We start from the raw sequence: 19,534 nt of genomic DNA on the forward strand, positions 1-19,534 counted from the left end.
GGATCTAGTGCCTGCTTGTCTAGAGTCTGTGTGACTTGCTTGTCTTTACACAGCCAGGTCCTGCCCACCTATGACAGCCTGGACGAGCCGTCAGTGAAGACCATGAGCTCCATCTTCGCCTCCTCCCTCAACGTGGTCACCGCCTTCTATGTCATGGTAGGAATTGTTCTATACTCACTCTTCGACGCACAGCAGCACAGCACGCTGCCCTGTGCACTCAAGACCCTGTGGGGCTCTGCTGCCCGTCTGGAGGGGTTGCCGACAGACCCCTGGCTCTCACCTTTTTCGAGTCAGCGTCTGCAGGTGCCCTGTGTGTGGTGACCCAGAGACTTCAGGTCCTCAGCTCAAATGCTTGTCTAGCCAGCTTGTCATCCAGGCGCAGGCCTCCGAGCCGCTTCTGGCCTGGACTGTGCTGTATGTTTCCATAGTTTTGTAGAAAGTCTTACTTTGTATTTCTAACTGGCGTGAACCTTTTTATGTAGATGAGGCTGGTCTCAGACTTGGAGTGCTCCTCGTGCTGTGTCCCCCAAGTGTGAGGATTGCAGTGAGCACCACCACACCTGGCTGTGGTGACGCTGTCTGAAGAGCTCAGGCATTCGAACTGGATGCTTCCAGAGTGCTTTAACTCTCCACATCACTGTCAGTTCTCCACAGAAAAGCATTCCCACTAGAAAGAATGGTGCTGAGGTGGCTGCAGCCAGCTACACTGTGGTGCATGGGATACCTGTGTGAGGGGACACTCCAGTCCACAAACATTATGACCATTTTCCTAGTTCCCTCTCGCTCTCTGAGAAAGGGCTTCTCAGTGTAGCCCTGGCTGTCCTGGAACTTGCCTCAGTTCAGACCCGCCTGCCTCTGCCTCTCAAGTGCTGGGATCAAAGGTGTGTCCAACACCTCCTGGCTCTTCTTAATATGCTTAAGTGCTGTAGTGATTTATTATCTCTGTCTGTGTCTGTCTGTCTGTCTGTCTATCTGAGACAGAATCTCACTGTGTCCCTAAAGCTGTAGCTTGGGCCTTGAATTCCTGATCCTCCTGCGTTCTCCTCCCTAGAGCAGGGATCATTATAGCACCCCCGGCTTCTCTTTGTTGTCTTCAAGTAAAGTTACAGAGATTAGTAAGCTGCCTAGTAGGTAGAGAGTTTGCCTTGCATCCATCACCCACAGGTTTGGTCCCTAGAACCATGGAGGGTAGAAATACTGTCTTACGTGAGAATGTAAGCATGCTAGGGTGTGCCTTAGCTCCCGCCCTTTCCTATGGTCCAGTCTTCTGAGTGGTCACTGGAGCATTGGCCAGTCCTCGTCTTCTTCTGACCTCTTAACCCCACAGTTATTTGACTTTTTTTTTCCAGTTTTGTTTTTTTTGAGGCAGGCTCTTACTGTGTAGCTCAGGTTTGCCTGGAACTGTCTCCATCCTCCTGTTTATGCCTCCTGAAAGCTGAGATCTCAGTACTGAGCTCCTACATCCAGCTCCTGATTGAGTTTTAACCAGATTAAGAGTGGCTCCTCTGAAGGAGGCATTCTAGAACCTTCGTTTTTGCCTCAGTTATGGTTTGATTGAAGTTACATTGACACTGCGTGTCAGCAGCAGTCCGCCTTAGTCATCGGGAGCTTCGGGACTGAAGGGCTGAGGAGGGCTCTTGTCCTTGGGAGGGCAGGTCTTGTGCTAGCTTCCCTGGGGAGGTAATCTGAGGCCAATCTGGGACAAAGGCAGAGAGGTGGAGACCGGCAGTCAGAATGATTGGTGGTGGACCGGCGGAGATGGAGCTGGTCACATCGCTCTTTCTCCTCCTCCAACAGGTGGGGTTTTTTGGTTACGTCAGCTTCACCGATGCCACCACAGGCAATGTACTGATACATTTCCCCTCCAACCCGGTGACAGAGATGATCCGAGTGGGCTTTGTGATGTCTGTGGCTGTGGGCTTCCCCATGATGATTCTGCCATGCAGACAGGCCTTGAACACACTCCTATTTGAACAGCAGGTACGTACAGTCCTCTTCCCTTCTCTTGGGCTAGCTCTGTGTTTTTATGACAGTGGTCCTAGGAGTGTTCCCTAGTTAGAAATAGTGTGTGTGTGTGTGTGTGTAGTCAGAGTCAGAACAACTTTTAGAAGCTGGTTCTCTCCTTCTATCGTGGCTCCCATAACTCAGTTGTGGTTGAGCCCAGATTGTCCGGCAATTGTGCTCGTGTGGCAAGTGTTTTTCCCTGCTGAGACATCTCACTGGTCCACACAAACTTCAGGTGAAATGAGGTCTTGGCTTATTTTGAGAGGAGTCTGCCATGCTTTGCAGGTTGGCCTTGAACTCAGGATTCTCCTGCCTTTGCTTTCTGAGGGCTAGGATCACAGGTGTGCACAGCCATGCCCAGCTGAAACTAAGTGCCTTTGTTGTTTGTATGTACTTTAACTTTTTATTTAGTGATGGTAGTGGGGCTTACATCTCATAGTTTGTGAATGGAAGTCAGAGGAAATGGATGGGATCTGGTTCTGTCTCTTCGCTTCGTGGATTCTGGGGATCAAATTAAGGTTGTTAGGCTTGTTGACAACTGTCTTTACCTGCTGAGCCATTCTTGCTGACCCCTCTCAGAAAGTCTTTAATACAGATCCCGCCTTCCTTCCTTCCCTCCTCTTCCTTCCTTCCCTCCTCTTCCTTCCTTCCCTCTCCTTCCTTCCTTCCTTCCCTCTCCTTCCTTCCTTCCTTCCTTCCTTCCTTCCTTCCTTCCTTCCTTCCTTCCTTCCTAGACTTCATGTATGTAGAGTATACCCACTGCTCTTGAGCTGTACTCTCAGCCCCCTGAGCAGGCGTGGCTTGCCTTACCCTTGGTAAAAAGAACATCTAAGAATGGCCTGCAGGCCATGCCAGCTGCATAGGTAACTCAGTTCATCCCTGGGATCTGGCAGCACTCATGCTAGCAACCGCAAGTCCTGGGGAGGCTGCACAGGGACACATCGATTACATTGATCACATTGGCCGATAGTGATCACAGCTAGCATTGTGGGTGGCCTTGTGCTTCTGGTAACATGTCAGTAGAACCCTTGTACACACACACACACACACACACACACACACACCCTTCACAAGAAACTTTGAAATATAGGGATAGAAACCTGAGGCTCTCTAGACCTTGCTTGCCCTGGGGTTGCCTCATGCCCATCAAGCCTCTCCATCTCAACTTTCCCCCCTTGTTTCCCTGAGTCTGGCAAGTTAGCTCCACTGCCTGGGCTGTTTCCTGTGATGGCAGCTTCTGCTCCAATGCACAACATTAGACATGGTTTGTCTGTTCAGCCAGGACTCCCGGTGGCCAGAATTATAAGGTCACTGGAGCACTTAGGTGAGAGAAGTCGTGCTGGTCCTATCGTGTAGACTTCAGTTGAAACAACTGGCACCGACCTCCTGCCTGCAGGAGCCGTGGCAGTGCTGGTGTCGGTGACTCCTTCCCATGGGCTTGCCTGCCAGTGACAGCAGAGGCCCAGTGCCACAGGCTGAGTGCCTCTCACAGGCCAGCTCTTCGTGTACCTGGATGCTATGCAAAGTAGAAGTTAGGACTTTGTCCCTTGAGGGGCAAAGGTGAAACCAGCTCCGTGGCCATGGACTCACCGTCCTGCACCCCATCCTTGCTGTACAGCCTTGCCTACAGGTTCCCAAGACCTCGTCTCACTGCTTTTGTGAGCTTGGTATGTGCACGTGTTTCAGGTTGGAACAGCATTACTGCGTTTTTTGCATAATGTACCCTTCTCTTGCAAAGTTGTTTTGTTTTGTTGAAATAGGGTCTTACTACATAGCCCTGCCTGGTCGCTATCCAGACTAAGGTGGCCTTGAACTCAAAGAGAATTACCTGTCTCTGTCTCCCAAGGGCTAGTGCCCAGCTCTTTTGTAAAGTTAAATATCAATAATGGAACAAAAAGAATTATTAAGTAAGTTTACTGCCAGACAGTGGTAGTAAATGCCTTTAATCCCACACTCAGAAGGCAGAGGCAGGTGGATCTCTGAGTTTGAGGCCAGCCTGGTCTACAGAGGAGTTTGAGGACAGCCAGACCCACCTAAGAAACCCTGTCTTGATAAACAGCTCACCTGCGTCCCGGCCTTCTCCTTCACATGCGTGTGGCTGCTTCCCCGAATCTGTCTGTCCACAGTGCTGCTTTCCTTTCCCTTTCCTCTGTTTTCAGTGGATTACTGGGAGCCTGGCTGTGTATCCATGGGAACCTACTGCATCTCTTATAGATGTTCTTTCTAGTGATGGCTTTTCTGCTTGTTCTCAGGAATATTTGACACACAGGTTCCTGCTTTCTCCTTTAGAGAATTTCTTGGTCAACTTCCAGTGTGCTTTGACTGGGGTTCCTGGGTTACGTACACACTCTCATCCTTATTCAATAGACTAAGCTGCCTCAGTCTATCCTGGGTTAATGTCTATTATGAAAATAGAGAAAGAAAATGAGAAGGTTACTTTGAAATCCTAGTTCTGGGAGGCTCAGTTATTCCTAGCCCAGGAGTGATCATTATGTTAATCAAGCCTTCCTGTGTGTCAGTTCATATGAGGATCAACAGCTTGATGGGAAGATCCTTCTGTTGTCAGGGAAACAGAGGCACACAGCACTGTGCTGCCAGAGCCAGGATCTGAACCAGGCTGTGTGGGACTCTTAGGCATGTAGACTCTGAGGCCAACACCTCTTGTGGTGCCACACCTCAGAGTGTCCTGTGTGCAGGCATGGCGGGGTGTTGGGATAATGCCACATCAAATCCTTCTCCACTTTCCTCCCTTCTGGACTTTGAAATGTTATGTGTCCACCATGAATCTGTTGGGAATGATGATAACAGCTTAGCTTGTATGTGTGTATGCGTATGTGCATGTGTGCCTGGAGAGTTTCAGCATGTACTCTGAAGCTGCACACTCCACAGGGCTGTCCCTCTGGAGTCTACTCTGCTGTCCAGTTTGTGTGTCTAAGACTCTAAGAGCAAAACCAAAACCAGAAAAGAATGTAATACTAACAGTTCCAAAAGGTGTTGTAAGGCATTCAGCCCATGTCGAGAGTAAAGTACTATGGCCGCCTGGCCTTCTGTAGGCTCCCATCAGAGCCAATCAGCCAAATCTGATTATGATCCTGGAGCAGTCACCTGCCAGGTGAGCTCCCTCCTGGCCCTGCAGAGACAGGACTGCTTGGCAGAGCCCTGTGTGGTGTACGCCACTGGAAAGTGGGCAGAGCCCTGTGTGGTGTACACCACTAGAAAGTGGGCATTTCAACACTGGCTGTTTTTGTTTTCTTTCATGTAGCAAAAAGATGGAACCTTTGCTGCAGGCGGCTACATGCCCCCACTCCGGTTTAAAGTCCTCACCCTCTCGGTGGTGTTTGGAACCATGGTCGGTGGGGTCATGATCCCCAACGGTAGGTGGACAGCCCTGCAGTGACTGGCTCTGCTGCCTCTTTTCTGCCCTTAGTTTTGCTCCATTCTTCGTGTTGCACAGGGGACCCAGGTCCCTGGCCCATGCTTAGCATTCAGCTAAGATTATTCCCGGAGTCTCATGCCATTTTCTCTAGTAGCCCAGTGTGCCTAGGATCCAATACGCCTAGAAACTCAAGGTCTACCCATTCCCCAGAAGGCTGCTTGTAACTTGGTGTCACCAAACACAGGAGCAGTGGCTTCAGCCAACCAGTCCATTGTAACTGTTCCACACATATCTTAGAGCAAGGCACTAGGGTAGTGTATACTAGGCCATGTGGAGCCAATTTCTGATTTTCTGTAGGAAATCCTCTGTGGTTGGCCATTTCAAGATGAACTGTCAACAATTTTCCCAGGATGCCCTGCTCTGACAAATCTTAGTGTATTAGGAGGAGGAGGAGAAGGTGGAGAAGGTGGTGGAGCCCTCTGAATACAGCAGATGTCTGTCCACTGGCACTCAGGCAGCCTTTACAGTGACCCTATCTCTGTTAGGCCCGGTGAGCACAGTCTCCCAGTCACCCCTTGCTGTCTGTTCATTTGTAGTGGAAACCATCCTTGGCTTCACAGGAGCGACAATGGGCAGCCTCATCTGCTTCATCTGCCCGGCTCTGATCTATAAGAAGGCCCACAAGAGTGCCCCCTCAGCCCAGGTGAGTGTGTCCCTCCCCTAGGCCATCTGCACCTGTCCCCTGGGCGAAGATGAGAGTTGCCCACCAGGTGACTTGGCCCTTGGTCAGTCAGTCTAGTCAGGGAGAGGTAGCAGAATAGAGTCTCCAGCCCAAGGTCTTCAGACAGGTTCTGTCAACTCATTCACAGTTTCTTATCACAAAGAATACCTGGTCAAGGAGATGTGGAGAATGGGCCACACAGATGGGCTGGGTCTTTGCCCCATGTGTGTCAGGGCTTCCCCAGAGAAGACACTTTGTCCTCTTTTCCTAAGGCATGGCAGTAAATCTGTTCGTATTGTGACTCAGCAGTCCTCTCCAGGAAACACTCATTCCCACAGAGAGCACCGCTGCTGGATTAGTGGGTGTTCTCGGTGTATACACACGTGTATGGCCACGCTCCAGCTTTTCTGTTTGTTGTTTTGGTAATGTAGCTTTCTGCTATCTTTGCTTAACATTCACAGCAGGCTGCTCCTCACCCACAGGTGTGAGCATCCAGTATTCCCGTTTCTTTTTAGCTGTGTCCTAGGGTTCACTGTACGGGAATTCTATCATCCTAGTCGCCCACATGGGCGTCTCTAGCTTTTGGCAGGCACAGGGGTTTCTCTAGACATGGGACGACCGTACCTGTAGAAAGTATTCCAGAAGTGAGACTCCTGGTCAGAGTGGGGCCTCCCACCCTGTGCCTTGTGAGGTCATGACTCCAAGCTGTCTGTCACCATGCCTGCACTTTCATCTGCACTTTCCTTGGCTTCCACACAGAGAGTGGGGTCGTCATCCCAGGCACTCAGCCACTTCGGTTCTTTCTCTATGAAGTGCCTGTGGTTGTGTGTTTTCTGGTTGATGTGTGCTGGTAGATGTCTGAGAAATAAAGCATGGGTTCGGGCACCATGAGTGAGGCTCGCAGTTTGGGTCCCCAGCACCCGTGTAAAAGCTCCGTGGGCGAGGTGGCCAGCCAGTAATCACAGCACTTCAGAGACAGAGACAGTGCTCCAGGAGCAGTCGGGGTAGCTAGACAAGTTGAATCAGAGAGCGCCAGGCTCCGCAAAGTGGAGAGCTATTGAAGAAGATACTAGGCAACAGCCCTGGGCCTCTGTGTACATGCCCTGGAGAAATGTAGGAAGAAGGCAGTTCTTACATATGGCTTCAATTATTTTGTCAGTGTGACCTGAGCCAGAAACCCTCCAGGCCAAATTGAACATCCTGGCACCCCAAATCTTCCTGTGAGCCCCTCTCATCCTCTGACCCTGCATCTCAAAGAAAGGTTACGGTTGTCTCTTGTGGCTCTAGCTTGGTGCAGTGGAGTCTCATGATGTCTGTCTCATGTGGGGGTTATAGTCACTGCATGAGGGCCCCGCTGTTTTTCAGGTGATCCGTAGGGGTTGTTTGCTTGTTTGCTTGCTTGTTTGTTTGTTTCTGAGGCAGGTTTTTCTGTGTAGCCCTGCCTATTCTGGAACTCCCTCTGTAGAGCAGGGTGGCGTCGAATTCATAGAGATCCGCCTGCCTCTGCCTTCTGAGTGCTGGGATCAAAGGTATGCAGTACCATTTCCCAGTGATTTATAGAGTTTTTGATGTGTTTTTTGTTGTTGTTTGTTTTGTAGGAATTTTTAATGGATTATGTATTTCTTTTTTCAAATATATATACTTTACACTTGCTTGGCTTTTTTTTTTTTAATTTCTTTATTTTGTTTTTTATGACAGTTTCTCTGTGTAGCCCTGGCTATCTTAGAATCCACTCTGTAGACCATATTCATCTTGAACTCAGAATTGGCCTGCCTCTGCCTCCCAAGTACTGGGATTAAAGGTGTGTGCCACCACTGCCTGCTGCCTTTTTTCTTTCTTAAGAACAACTCCTTAGCCTGGTGGTGGTGGCACGCCTGTAATCCCAGCACTCTGGGAGGCAGAGGCAGGTGGATTTCTGAGTTTGAGGCCAGCCTGGTCTACAGAGTGAGTTCCAGGACAACCAGGGCTACACAGAGAAACCCTGTCTCGAAAAAAAAAATCAAATCCAAAAAAAACCCCAAAAAAACCCCAACAACTCCTTGCCCCCTTAATTACATTTCCGCGCTTCCTGTGCTTGTGCACGGGTGTGCATGCGTGTGTTCTCATGTGGAGGTCGGGGGACTTGGGGGGGTCACTGCTCTCCTGCCATCTGGCCTTCAGACTCGAAGGCGTTGGCGAGCTTTGCAGCATGTGCCTCTCTGTGATGCGCCTTCTCAGTGGCCCCACTGATGTTTTTAAATTTATTATTCATAAACTAATGTGTGCTTATGAGTGCACCTAGTGTCCTCGAAGGCCAGCAGGTGTCAGGTCCCTTGGGACTGGGGTTCCAGGCAGTTGTGAGTCGTGTGCTTCCGGAAGCTGACCCATGTGTCCTTAAGCCACCGAGCTGTCCTGATGGCACTGCATTTGGAAACAAGAGGAACTGCCCTTGCAGCCCCGGTGTCGGGTCAAACGTGTAAGTTCCTTTACGTAGCACTGGACATCTCTTGGTGACAGAAGTTCTGGATTTTACTTTGGCCCAGTTTATTGGCTTTCCTTCCATTAGTGCTTTTTGGTTCTATTTAAGAAAAGTGGAGCTATCTGCCTGTCCCAAGTTCTAAAGATCTATTCTGGTGGCTTTTCTCTTTCACCCCACTTGGGATCAACCTAAGTGACACAGGACCCATGTGGTGGTCTGGTTGATCCACACTGTCCCTGCTGTGTCCCGTTGGCTATTGAGGCTCTTGGTGGTGCTTTTGTTGACTGGCGTGCTAGTCCCTCCTGTGCCTGGCCTGCCTGTTTCATGTGCTGAGCCTTTGTGCTCTTCCTCCATGCTTGGTACTGGGAGGCAAACACTCTCTGCCTCTCAAAGGTAATCCTTGTCAGTGCTCCTTACCGTCAGTGCTCCTTGTCGTCTGTGCTCCTTGCCGTCAGTTCTCCTTGCTGTCAGTGCTCCTTGCTGTTAGTGCTCCTTGTTATTAGTTCTCCTTGTCGTCTGTGCTCCTTGTCAGTGCTCCTTGTCATTAGTGCTCCTTGTTGTCAGTGCACCTTGTCAGTGCTCCTTGCCTTCAGTGCTCCTTGTCATTAGTGTTCCTTGCCATCAGTGCTCCTTGTCGTCTGTGCTCCTTGACTTCAGTGCTCCTTGCTGTCAGTGCTCCTTGTCGTTAGTGCTCGTCATCAGTGCGCCTTGTCGTTAGTGCTCCTCGTCTGTGCTCCTTGACTTCAGTGTTCTTTGCTGTCAGTGCTCCTTGTTGTTAGTGCTCCTTGTCGTCAGTGCGCCTTGTCGTTAGTGCTCCTTGTCGTCAGTGCACCTTGTCATTAGTGCTCCTTGTCTGTGCTCCTTGCTGTCAGTGCTCCTTGTCATTAGTGTTCCTTGTCATTAGTGCTCCTTGTCGTCTGTGCTCCTTGTCAGTGCTCCTTGCTGTCAGTGCTCCTTGTCATTAGTGTTCCTTGTCATTAGTGCTCCTTGCTGTCAGTGCTCCTTGTCATTAGTGCTCCTTGTCGTCAGTGCACCTTGTCATTAGTGCTCCTTGTCAGTGTTCCTTGCCGTCAGTGCTCCTTGTCATTAGTGTTTCTTGTCATTAGTGCTCCTTGTCGTCTGTGCTCGTCAGTGCTCCTTGCTGTCAGTGCTCCTTGTCATCAGTGTTCCTTGTCATTAGTGCTCCTTGTTGTCAGTGCTCCTTGTCATTAGTGTTCCTTGTCAATGCTCCTTGCTGTCAGTGTTCCTTGTCATTAGTGCTCCTTGTCGTCTGTGCTCCTTGTCAGCAGTGCTCCTTGCTGTCAGTACTCCTTGTCATTAGTGTTCCTTGTCATCAGTGCTCCTTGCCATCATTGCTCTTTGCTGTCAGTGCTCCTTGTTTGTGCTCCTTGACACCAATGCTCCTTGCTGTTAGTTCTTCTTGCTGTCAAGTGCTCCTCTGTGTGCTTGACCTGCTCTGGAATAATTGGTGGTAGCAGAGGCCAGAGGCTTTGCCTCCCCTGGAAATGGAATAACGGTGTTGTGAGCTGTGTGCCATGGGTGCTGGGAACTGAACTCACTCACGCCTCTGAGAGTGTGGCATGTGCTCCTAGCATCTGAGCCACCACCCCAACTCACGCAGTTGTTGGATTCCCACTGATGTCTTCTCTCACCCACAGCTCGTAGACTTTGCACCACTGTGACACACCTGAGAGAGACTTAGGAGAGATTGATTTGGGCTCGTATCACAGTTTCAGAGTTTCGGTGTGGTCCTTGGTCTCATGTTTAGGTATGAGTTACAGTGATGTTGTTACAGTGGTGGCAGTGCATGCCCGAGGCTGTTTGCCTGTGGCATCCAGGAAGCAGAGGACAGACGGCACGGAGGAGCACCACCTCCACGATGCCCCAGTGTCAGTGGGTTGCTTCACCCCTGATAAAGGCAAAGCCTTTGGGATCCTGTTCTCCCTCAGTCACTGGTTTCACCGGTCGGAGACCAGACATGCAACACATGCGCCTTTAGTGGGATGCTTCAATTCTAAACTATAACGATTGCCACACATTTGGGGTTTTTAGTAACTCTCTGAATGCACATTGGAGAGTTTCAGCTCCTTGCCATTGCTTAGAGCATGCTTCATGGTCTGATTTTTGGTGAGTTCTGTGAACACTAAGGCCTAACGGCACAGACTGGGCATTTTGTACTGATTTTTAAAAAGTTCACCAAGTCAGGAAGGTGCAGTAATTCCTAATTCCTCAGTTTGTGTCCTTTCAGCCTCTGAGTCTGCTTTTCAGTCTGAGGTGTCATTAGCTGAAGCTTTGCCTTGTGTAGTGCCTGCCCTGTGTGTCTGTGGAGAGAGATAGATCCTGTCCCTAAGTGATTTTATACCGGCTTTAGTCCGCTCTGCTCAGGTTAGCTTTTCTATTCTTTGGCTCTGTTTGCTTTGTTTGTTATGGGTGTGTCTCTCTGATAATTAATATTGTTTGTCAGCAGGATCTAGAATCACGCAGGAGACATCCCCCTGGACGTGGCTATACTGGCTTGATTGATATGGGAGGGGCCACTCTAGCTGCCATCCCTGGCCTGGGGTGGGGGCTGACTAGAGAGGAGTAAGTGGCTGAGCCCAGGCCTCGTCTCTCCTTGCTGACTGCTGATGCCATGTGGCCAGCCACCTCATGCTCCTGCCGCCGTCTGCCTTTTGTCTGGTGCTTTGTAGCAGCAACGAGAGGAGCAACAAGCAGTCTCTGTTCTTCCTGCTAATACTGTGGTGTGCAAGGGTCGGTGTGGGAGGGAGTGTGGTACTCTGCCTGCTACCTGCGGAGTCAAATTCTTGACTTGGCATACCCACTGACATAGGCAAGACTTTCTATTTGTCTTTTTTTTTTTTAAGACAGGGTTTGGCTGTGTAGCCCAGGTCTAGAGGTAGCCCAGGCTGGCCTTGAGCACAGAGATTCCCCTACCTCTGCCTCCCAAGTGCTGGGATTAAAGGTGTGCCCACCATTGCCTGGCTGTGGTTTGTTTTTATGAAACAGGATCTTACCATGTGTATGCAGGACAAAGGCATCTCCTCCTCTACCGCTCTGTCTTATCTTTCTCTCCCTGCGCCCGGCCCCTGCATGGTCGCTGGGGCTTCAGCACAGACCCTCATGGTTATACAGCCTTTTACCAACTAAGCTCCTTGCAGCCCTCGCTCGACATTAGTATTGCTTCTGTGTGGGTGGTTTCTAATGACAGCATGTCTACACAGCTCTTGACTTTACAGTGGTGTGAAGTTCACACATATCCAGTAGATGCTGCACATGGAAGTCTGACCTTCTCAAGTCAGTGGTGTGTGATACTCTTGTGGCACTGGGCAGCACTGGCAGGCTGTAACTCCCTTCTAGCCTACTCTCAGAGAAGTTAGTGACACTCTAGACTAGGGATGGCAGCTGGCGTGGGGATGGCACATGTCTTTAATCTCAGCACTTAAGAGGCAGAGGCCAGTAGATCTCTGAGTTCAAGGCCAGCCTAGTCTACAGAATAAATTCAAGGACAGCCAGGGCTACACAGAGAAACCCTGTCTTGGAAGAAGAAAAACAAAAGACTAGCGACGGCACGATGTCAGTGTTAGTTGTCAGCCTCACAGCCCCGTGACCACCTGAAGCCGAGCCTCTAGGCACTGCCATGGTGGCTTAGATTAGGTTAGCCTCTGTGCATGCTTGTGAGGGGCTACCCTCATTACCAATCAAATGGGAATCCTCATTTTAGCAGTGAGCCAGGACCCTCCCTGGCTGGGGCGTCATAGAACCCAGACCGTGAGCTGTGCAGGCGCGTTACTCTCCCTCTCCTCCTCCCCAGGATGCCGCTGACCAATTGCCTCAGATTCTTGCTACCATGCCTTTCTGGTTATGGGGAACCGTACCCCGAAATGGCGAGCCAAAGCAAAACCCTTCTCCCTTAGGGCTGTTGTCAGGGTGTTTATCACAGCAGCAGAGAGGAAACTAAGGCCCAGGTGCATTAGCCATTATTTCCAACTTTAGGTAGTTTCAAGTTACATCACGTTTATCAAGGTATAATCTCATTGTAAACCTAGAAGCGGTTGTCCTCAGTTCTGACGTTTCATTTTTGGTCCTTAGTTTTCTGTGCTTTAGTCCTGTCACCTGGCATGCTTAGTATTTTTTGGTCATGCTTCAGAAACGGAGGTTCTGGGTGGTGTAGTGTGACCTCCCGGTGCGCCCTGTGGCATCATGGGCAGAGACTGTAGCTAGCTGGGGTAAGCCTGGGCTCCGTGTGCCCTCGTTCCTAGGATCTTGGTTAAATATCTTCAGCCCTCGTGTTGCTGATCCTCAGTGCCTTTCGTCTCGGCAGCTGCTCCGTTCCCTCTGTGCTCTGCTCCCCACTGGCTTGCACTTCAGGAGAATGGCACACGGGCACACGGGTAGCGTGCTGTGTGGGCTTGTGTTTTGTCCTTCAGGCTGTGGCTGCTGCAGCCTGTGCTCTCAGTTCTCAGGTCCAACCTAGTCCCTGAGAGCTTACCTTGCTCCCTGGAGTTGTTGCCCTGTGTCGCTAACTTGCCGACCTCAGTGTTGTCCTCTAGCACTGCAGTTAAATGGGGAAACTGACACCAGCTTCTCTGCAGGACTTAACGTGGCAGTTTGGTAGTGAGGTCAGCCCATTGCCTGGTTGGGTGCATGTGATCCATCCTAGTTTGTCAAGTCCTACTGTTTAACCTCATCAGTGTTTTGGGGAGGGTAGGATGGGAGGGAAAGAGAGACTCTCTTGGGGCTGGAGAGATGGCCCAGCAGTTCAGAGGATCAGTGGCTCTTGAAGGGGGACCTGCTTCTGCATGGTGGATCATAACCGTCTGTAACCTCTGACCTCAGCGGGCATGAGGCAGGCATGTGCTGCACACATGTGAAGGCAAAGCCCATATATACATAAATGTTACATTTATAAATGTAAACATTAAAGGAAGAAAGATTTTCTCAGGCTGGGGAGTAACTCAGTGCGTAAGAGCAGTCACTTCTCTTTACCTTTCTTCCAGAGAGCCTGAGACTGGAAGCTCCTGGTTCTTAGCTGGCGTTTCATCAGGGTCCTGGGGGTGCCCCTCCCCCTCTCACACCACAGCGCGTGGGGCCTGCTGCATTTGCTTGTTTTTTATAGCCTGGCCTTTGAGACAGGGTCTTGTGTAGCTCAGACTGGCCTCAAACCTTCCACATAGCCAAAGATGACCTTGAGCTTCAGATCCGCCTGCCTCTGTCCCTCAGGTGTGCACCATCGTGCCTGGTTCATGGAGTGCTAGAGATCTGACCTAAGGCTTCATGTGTGGTACACCAGGTCTCTACCACCTGAGCCTTGACCCTTAATTTGTCTAGTTGTGACTTGTCCTTCATTGTCTAACCCACCCTCCCTACCTCCCTCCTTCCCTTCCTCCCTTCTTCTCTTCCTTCTCTTCCTCCCTTCCTCCCTCCCTCCCTTCCTCCTTCCTTCCCTCCCTCCCTTCCTCCCTTCCTCCCTCCCTCCCTTCCTTTCTCCCTTCCTCCCTCCCTTTCTCCCTCCCTCTCTCCCTCCCTCCCTCCCTCCCTTCCTTCCTTCCTTCCTTCCTTCCTTCCTTCCTTCCTTCCTTCCTCCCTCCCTCCCTTCCTCCTTCCTTCCCTCCCTCCCTTCCTCCCTTCCTCCCTCCCTCCCTTCCTTTCTCCCTCCCTCCCTCCCTTTCTCCCTCCCTCCCTTCCTCCCCCCTCCCTCCCTCCCTCCCTCCCTCCTTCCCTCCCTCCCTTCCTTCCTTCCTTCCTTCCTTCCTTCCTTCCTTCCTTCCTTCCTTCCTTCCTTCCTTCCTTCCTTCCTTCCTTCCTTCTTGCTGTTGCTGTTTGATTGCTTTGTTTTTTTGAACAAACAACAGGGTTTCTGCTGTCCTGGAACTCACAGAGATCTATCTGCCTTTGACCTCATCCTGGTTTTCTAACTCTAAATTCTCCTCTTTCCTCATTGTTCTCATTTATAATGTTCTCGCTGTTGTTTGATTTATTTTATGATTGAAATTTGAATCAACGGATCTAAGAAAGCTAAGGCTCCCTTTAGTTTTGTTCTCGTTGGAATGCATTAATGATACAGGTACTCTTTTTTTTTTGTTTTGTTTTGTTTTTTGTTTTTTGTTTTTTTTTTTTGGATTTGGTTTTTTTGAGAGAGGGTTTCTCTGTGTAGCCCTGGCTGTCCTGGAGCTCACTCTGTAGACCAGGCTGGCCTCAAACTCAGAAATCCGCCTGCCTCTGCCTCCCAAGTGCTGGGATTACAGGCGTGCGCCACCATGCCCGGCTTGCTCCAGGCATCCTTAAGAACGTGTGCCTGTGTAGTAGCTCTTGTGCAGTCCCCATCATGAGCTTCCTGTTCACCAGGTGGCGGTGGCTTCGATGACTCAGCTGTCACCTTGGGTCTTCTCAGTCCGGCTTCCCGTCTTCTGCACTTGGCTTCTGTATAGGGTCAGGGCTTCTTGTGCTGACTGTAGCCATTTATATGCAAGGACTCTGTGGATTTCTGTAGTCGGTTTTCCTGTTCATCTCACTGAGCCCTCCCTGGGTCTCTTGGCTCAAGTCCTTCTTCCCATCGCTATGTTCCTGTTTCTCCTGTCTGTGTGAGTCATTGTGTGCCTGTTGTCATGGTGCCTGGGGTGGGAGTGGGCAGTTTGGAGTCATCTTCATGTAGCTGAGACTGCTTTTATATGTTGCCATGCATATATGACCTGTTGTATTCATATAGCAATGAGCAGGCATGGTCACAGCTTGGTGTGCTGTGTCTTAAACACACACGGACTGATCGTGCCCAGGCTTGACCTGGGCCTCTTTAACCATTTCTGAGGATCTTGAATGTTTGAATTCCTTTGTGACTGAGGTAGAAAGACACTGCAGTTCTGCCATGAGTCCACCGGCCTCTGTGTTGCTCTTCTCACCCAGGTGATCACTGGCCGACTAGGGCATGTGGTAGCTTCCACCCTGTGAAATACACTCTGCAAGTATGGCGAGGCCCGAGGACCAGGACCCAGGCCTGTCCCAGCTGCTCCTGCAGAAGGAACAAGCTGAGCCAGCTCCTCGGCTCAGCGGAGCATTCGGCTCAGGGCAGTGTTTGCTCTCTGCTTAGGGACCTCACAAAGGAGGTCCCTACTGAAAAAGGAGGCCAGGCTGGTGGGCAGCTGGTGTGAGGTGTGTGAAGGAAGGATGGTTAGAAAGCAGAACAATGGCCCGGTGAGTGACAACACAAACCTAGATTCACTCAGCAGTTGCTTTCTGTCTCTGATCCTGAGTGAGGCTGTCTGGCCTTGTTGGTTGCTATTTGAGGATCTACTGCTATGAAACCAGCAGGGGTGCTGCAGTCCTAGGGACACTTACAAGAGTAGTGGATTCCTCCAGGACAAAAGGCTCTGCTGGCCCCACTCTGGAATCTGCTGATCTTGGGCGAGTGTGAGTGGCACACACATGCACACATAGCAGTGGGCTCTCAGCAGGTCAGCACCTGTCTGTAGCCAGCTAGAGTGAGGTTCCTGAGGCAGGGGAACCTGCTCACCCACAGTGTCGACGCTGGTACCGGAATCAAGGTGCTCTACTTGTGAGCTGGGGCCTAACCTTGGGTGTATGTTCTATCTCTGAAATTCAAGTGTATGGATCGTTTTGTCCAGAACAGAAAAGTGTGTTCTCTGCCCAGTCCCAGGGCTCTACTGTGTAGGAGTTAGGGCTCCTCACGGAGCCACAGTGTAGCTCCTGAGGGAATGTGGGGAGATAGGATGCTTATGGACTGTGGCCCTGGTCAGACCCCTGTATTTCCCAAGCCTGAGCTGAACTGTAGGGGGTGGATTTGTGTCTTTTCCTGGCTGGCTCTGGACTACATTAAGATGGATCGATGCCAGAATTGCAGTCAGCAGGGTGCTCTGAAATCAGATGTCTGGCACACCGGATCCTGCTTATCGACCAAGGTCCCTGCTTCAAAAGCAGCTCTTCCGCTGCAGGGAGCTGTGGCTGGCACAGTGCTGGGAGCTGGGCTGCCTCTGAGGCTAGGCTGGTCTTCTCCGTGGGCCCGAGGCTGCCCTGGCCTGGCTCCCTCCTTCACTTTCTAGCCATCCTTGCAGCTGACTGTTAGGAGACAGGGCTTTATTCCCTTGCTCAGAACTCCAAGGAGCTGTTGGCACTGCAGCGCCTGCGGTGGCAGTTGGTCTGGACACTGACCCACAGCCCAGTACAGCTCAGGAACAGTTTGGGGCCCTGGGCTTCCCACCCACCCAAGACGTGTGTCCCTGTTCTTTGTACTCACCAGCAGAAGCTTCATGCCTGTGGTCAGTAGCACTTAGTGTTCTTTGGGTGTGCTTGTTCTGTTGTGGCCAAAATGTCACCAAGAGCTTCAGCTAGGTGCCTCCCTATTGGTAGGTACGCTCGCCATGCCAGTTTCCTTGGTCTCAAGAAGTGATTTGATTGTGCATCCTGCTGGCCTATGCTCTGTGGGACAAGAGTCAGCATCTGTTTCCAGAGTGGAGGCTGGGGGCACCCTGAGGTAGGAGCACCAGGCACCCAGTGGGCTGGGTCTGTTTTCTGGGTCCCATAGATTGTAGTTGGAATATACTACACACTTGTCCTGTGACTGCACAAGTCCCTGTATAAGTCGGTCTTAATTTTCGACTTAACATGTTTCTCAGTATGCCTGTAAGCTCTGAGCTGGCTTTCCCACCTAGCCTCAAGTGGAGGGCAGGCGGGGACTGGGAGCCTCTTGTCTATTCTGCTCTGTCTCGAGAACTTTGTGAATTTAGTTTCTAAGGTAGATCATAATGGGGATTTTTCTTTTTGTTTTGTCTTTGAGACAGGGTCTCCCTACAGAGCCCTGGCTGTCCTGGTACTCGCTCTATAGACCAGGCTGGCCTCGAACTCAGAGATTCCTCTGCCTTGCCTCCAGAGGGCTGAGATTAATAATGGCTTGTGCCATCACACCTGGCCTGTAGTTGGACTTTTTCAAGTAGCTTGTCTCGTCTCCCAGTCTCAACAGAGTTCATGGTTATTTTTGTTGTTGTTGTTGTTGTTATGTTATTTTCTGGGTGGTGGTGGTAAACTCAAGAAGCTGAAGGTTGAAATAAGTCATTCCAAGTCATGGATGCAGTGCTACCTCTCCTTGTTAGTCCCCATGGAGTTGGTAAATGGCAGTTCCCATTGGAAATAACTGACGGAAAATGACCAGCAGATGTCTCTGTCTGCGGTCCAGAACGTCGAGGGGAGCCTGCTTGGCTGGGTGGACAGGGGACAGAACGCTGGGCCAGGGGACAGAGCCCCTGGGCGCCGTCCTCGTCAGGGGCGTGGCCCCTCACTTCTGCTCACTCACTCTCCCAGACCCTGCCCGCGCCACCGGCGGGTGGGGATGCCTCTAGGGAGAAAGTTCTTCTCGTGGCTTCTGCAAAAGGTCATTTCTGCTGTCAGCTGGAGAAATACTGCGCTGGGTTAGAAGGTGGTGTGGGAGGCTGGCTCCGTTGGAGAAGGCTGCTCTGGGTCCAGGCCGTGATGTGAAGCCCTCTCTCGGCTCCTTCAGTGGCTGATTTAAACTTCCATCCGGATCCTCTGACCTTTGTATCCTGAGCCTGGTTTCTGGTCTTTACCAGGCCGGAGCTGGGGAACAGGAGCCTTGAAAACAGAGGGGCAGTCTAGGACAGGTCATGAGGGCACAGCATGGGTCGTCAGAGCCCAAAAGAACTTTCAGAGTCTACCTCCTGAGACAGCAATCAGTCATCATTGTGCCAGCTTGCACCCTTGCCTTCTTGGGGAGCTGACGCCCAGAGGCTGTGACGTCACATACTTGTCACCCCGATGAGCACTGAGCCCTGAATCTTTTCTTCATAAAAAGGATTTGTAGGCTGAATTTCAGAAAATAGCCTCCACAGAACTGAGAAAAGAGTTTAGGGCGTGGTGAGGGCAGGGGCCCTGAACCCCAGAGTACTGTAGAACGCATATACCGACTGAAGGGGATACAGGTGAGACAGTGTCCCCATATATATTGTGGCTCATTGGACAGCCATGGTTCCTGCCAGAAGTGTCAGGGGCTCTAAGACATCAAGGCAGTGAGTGTCCTCCCTAAGAGGCCACCTTGCCGGCTCCTCTTGCAGAACTGTGGGACCAGGAGTCACTTCCTCTCGGGAAGGTTCAGGAGGCCAGACCAAGGCACAAGGAGCTGAGGAGAGGTGGCTTAGCAGGCAGTCTGGTGGCATGATGCGAGGGGTCTGTAGTACCTCAGACTTTGTTATCTTTATTACATTTGTAGGGCGAAAGCCAGCAGCACATTGACTGTAGACCCGGTGGGTACCGATGGCCACTTCCACCTCAGATGAGAGGTGAAGCCTGTATTCCTGTTCATCCTGGCAGGGTAGCACACCTTGCCAGGTCAGATGTGTCCAGCCCTTATTTGGAATTGATGAGGGTAATGTGATGGTGGGCTATCCAACCTGTGTGGCCCACATCCCCTGCACAGGCCTACACTTTGGGCTCCTTTGGGAGCATGCACGTAAAGAATGATATGTACAAGCCACCACTCCACAGGGGATAGCTGCCCAGAGAGTCTTGCTTCTCTTACTGCAGTGGTGGAGAAACTCGACCTTAACCTGGCCTTAGGGTGCACAACTCGTCCCAGCACTCGAGGCTGACACAGGATGTTTGTGAGTTTGAGGCTAGCCTGGGCTATGTAGCACCCTGTGTCAGAAAAGGAAAAAGAACCGTACTCCTTCCAGGAAGCTTGAGAGTGTCCATAGCTCCCAGCGGGCCATCCATCCTCACTCCTCCTTCTTGGGGTCTTTGGTCCAGGTGGTGCTCTGGGTCGGCCTGGGCATCCTCGTGGTCAGCACACTCACCACCCTGTCTGTGAGTGAAGAAGCTCCTCTGGACTTGACGCAAGAAGCTCGCAGCGGCCAGAGAGGAGACGCGGAGGGTGCAATGAAGGTGGAGGCAGCCCGGCTGTCAGGTACACACAGTCCCACCCAAATCCCTGCACTCGATGGTGTGAGCGTCCTCA

The 19,534-nt window shown here is 51.1% G+C and overlaps 1 protein-coding gene across 13 annotated transcripts in view; it reads left to right on the forward strand.

Moving 5' to 3' along the window:
* The window catches only part of Slc38a10 (solute carrier family 38 member 10), a 50,544-nt gene that overhangs the window by 18,718 nt on the left and 12,292 nt on the right, over nucleotides 1–19,534 (forward strand). For 12 of the 13 annotated variants that reach the window (XM_052195675.1, XM_052195664.1, XM_052195665.1 and 9 more), the window contains 5 exons: nucleotides 54–156; nucleotides 1,798–1,980; nucleotides 5,267–5,378; nucleotides 5,977–6,083; nucleotides 19,327–19,483. In XM_052195675.1, coding sequence (XP_052051635.1) covers nucleotides 54–156; nucleotides 1,798–1,980; nucleotides 5,267–5,378; nucleotides 5,977–6,083; nucleotides 19,327–19,483 — 662 coding nt within the window. The remainder of the gene's footprint in view (nucleotides 1–53; nucleotides 157–1,797; nucleotides 1,981–5,266; nucleotides 5,379–5,976; nucleotides 6,084–19,326; nucleotides 19,484–19,534) is intronic. The other variant, XM_052195669.1, reaches the window with a different exon arrangement.

The sequence above is a fragment of the Apodemus sylvaticus genome, chromosome 10 (assembly GCF_947179515.1).
Source record: "Apodemus sylvaticus chromosome 10, mApoSyl1.1, whole genome shotgun sequence".
Classification (NCBI taxonomy): domain Eukaryota; kingdom Metazoa; phylum Chordata; class Mammalia; order Rodentia; family Muridae; genus Apodemus; species Apodemus sylvaticus.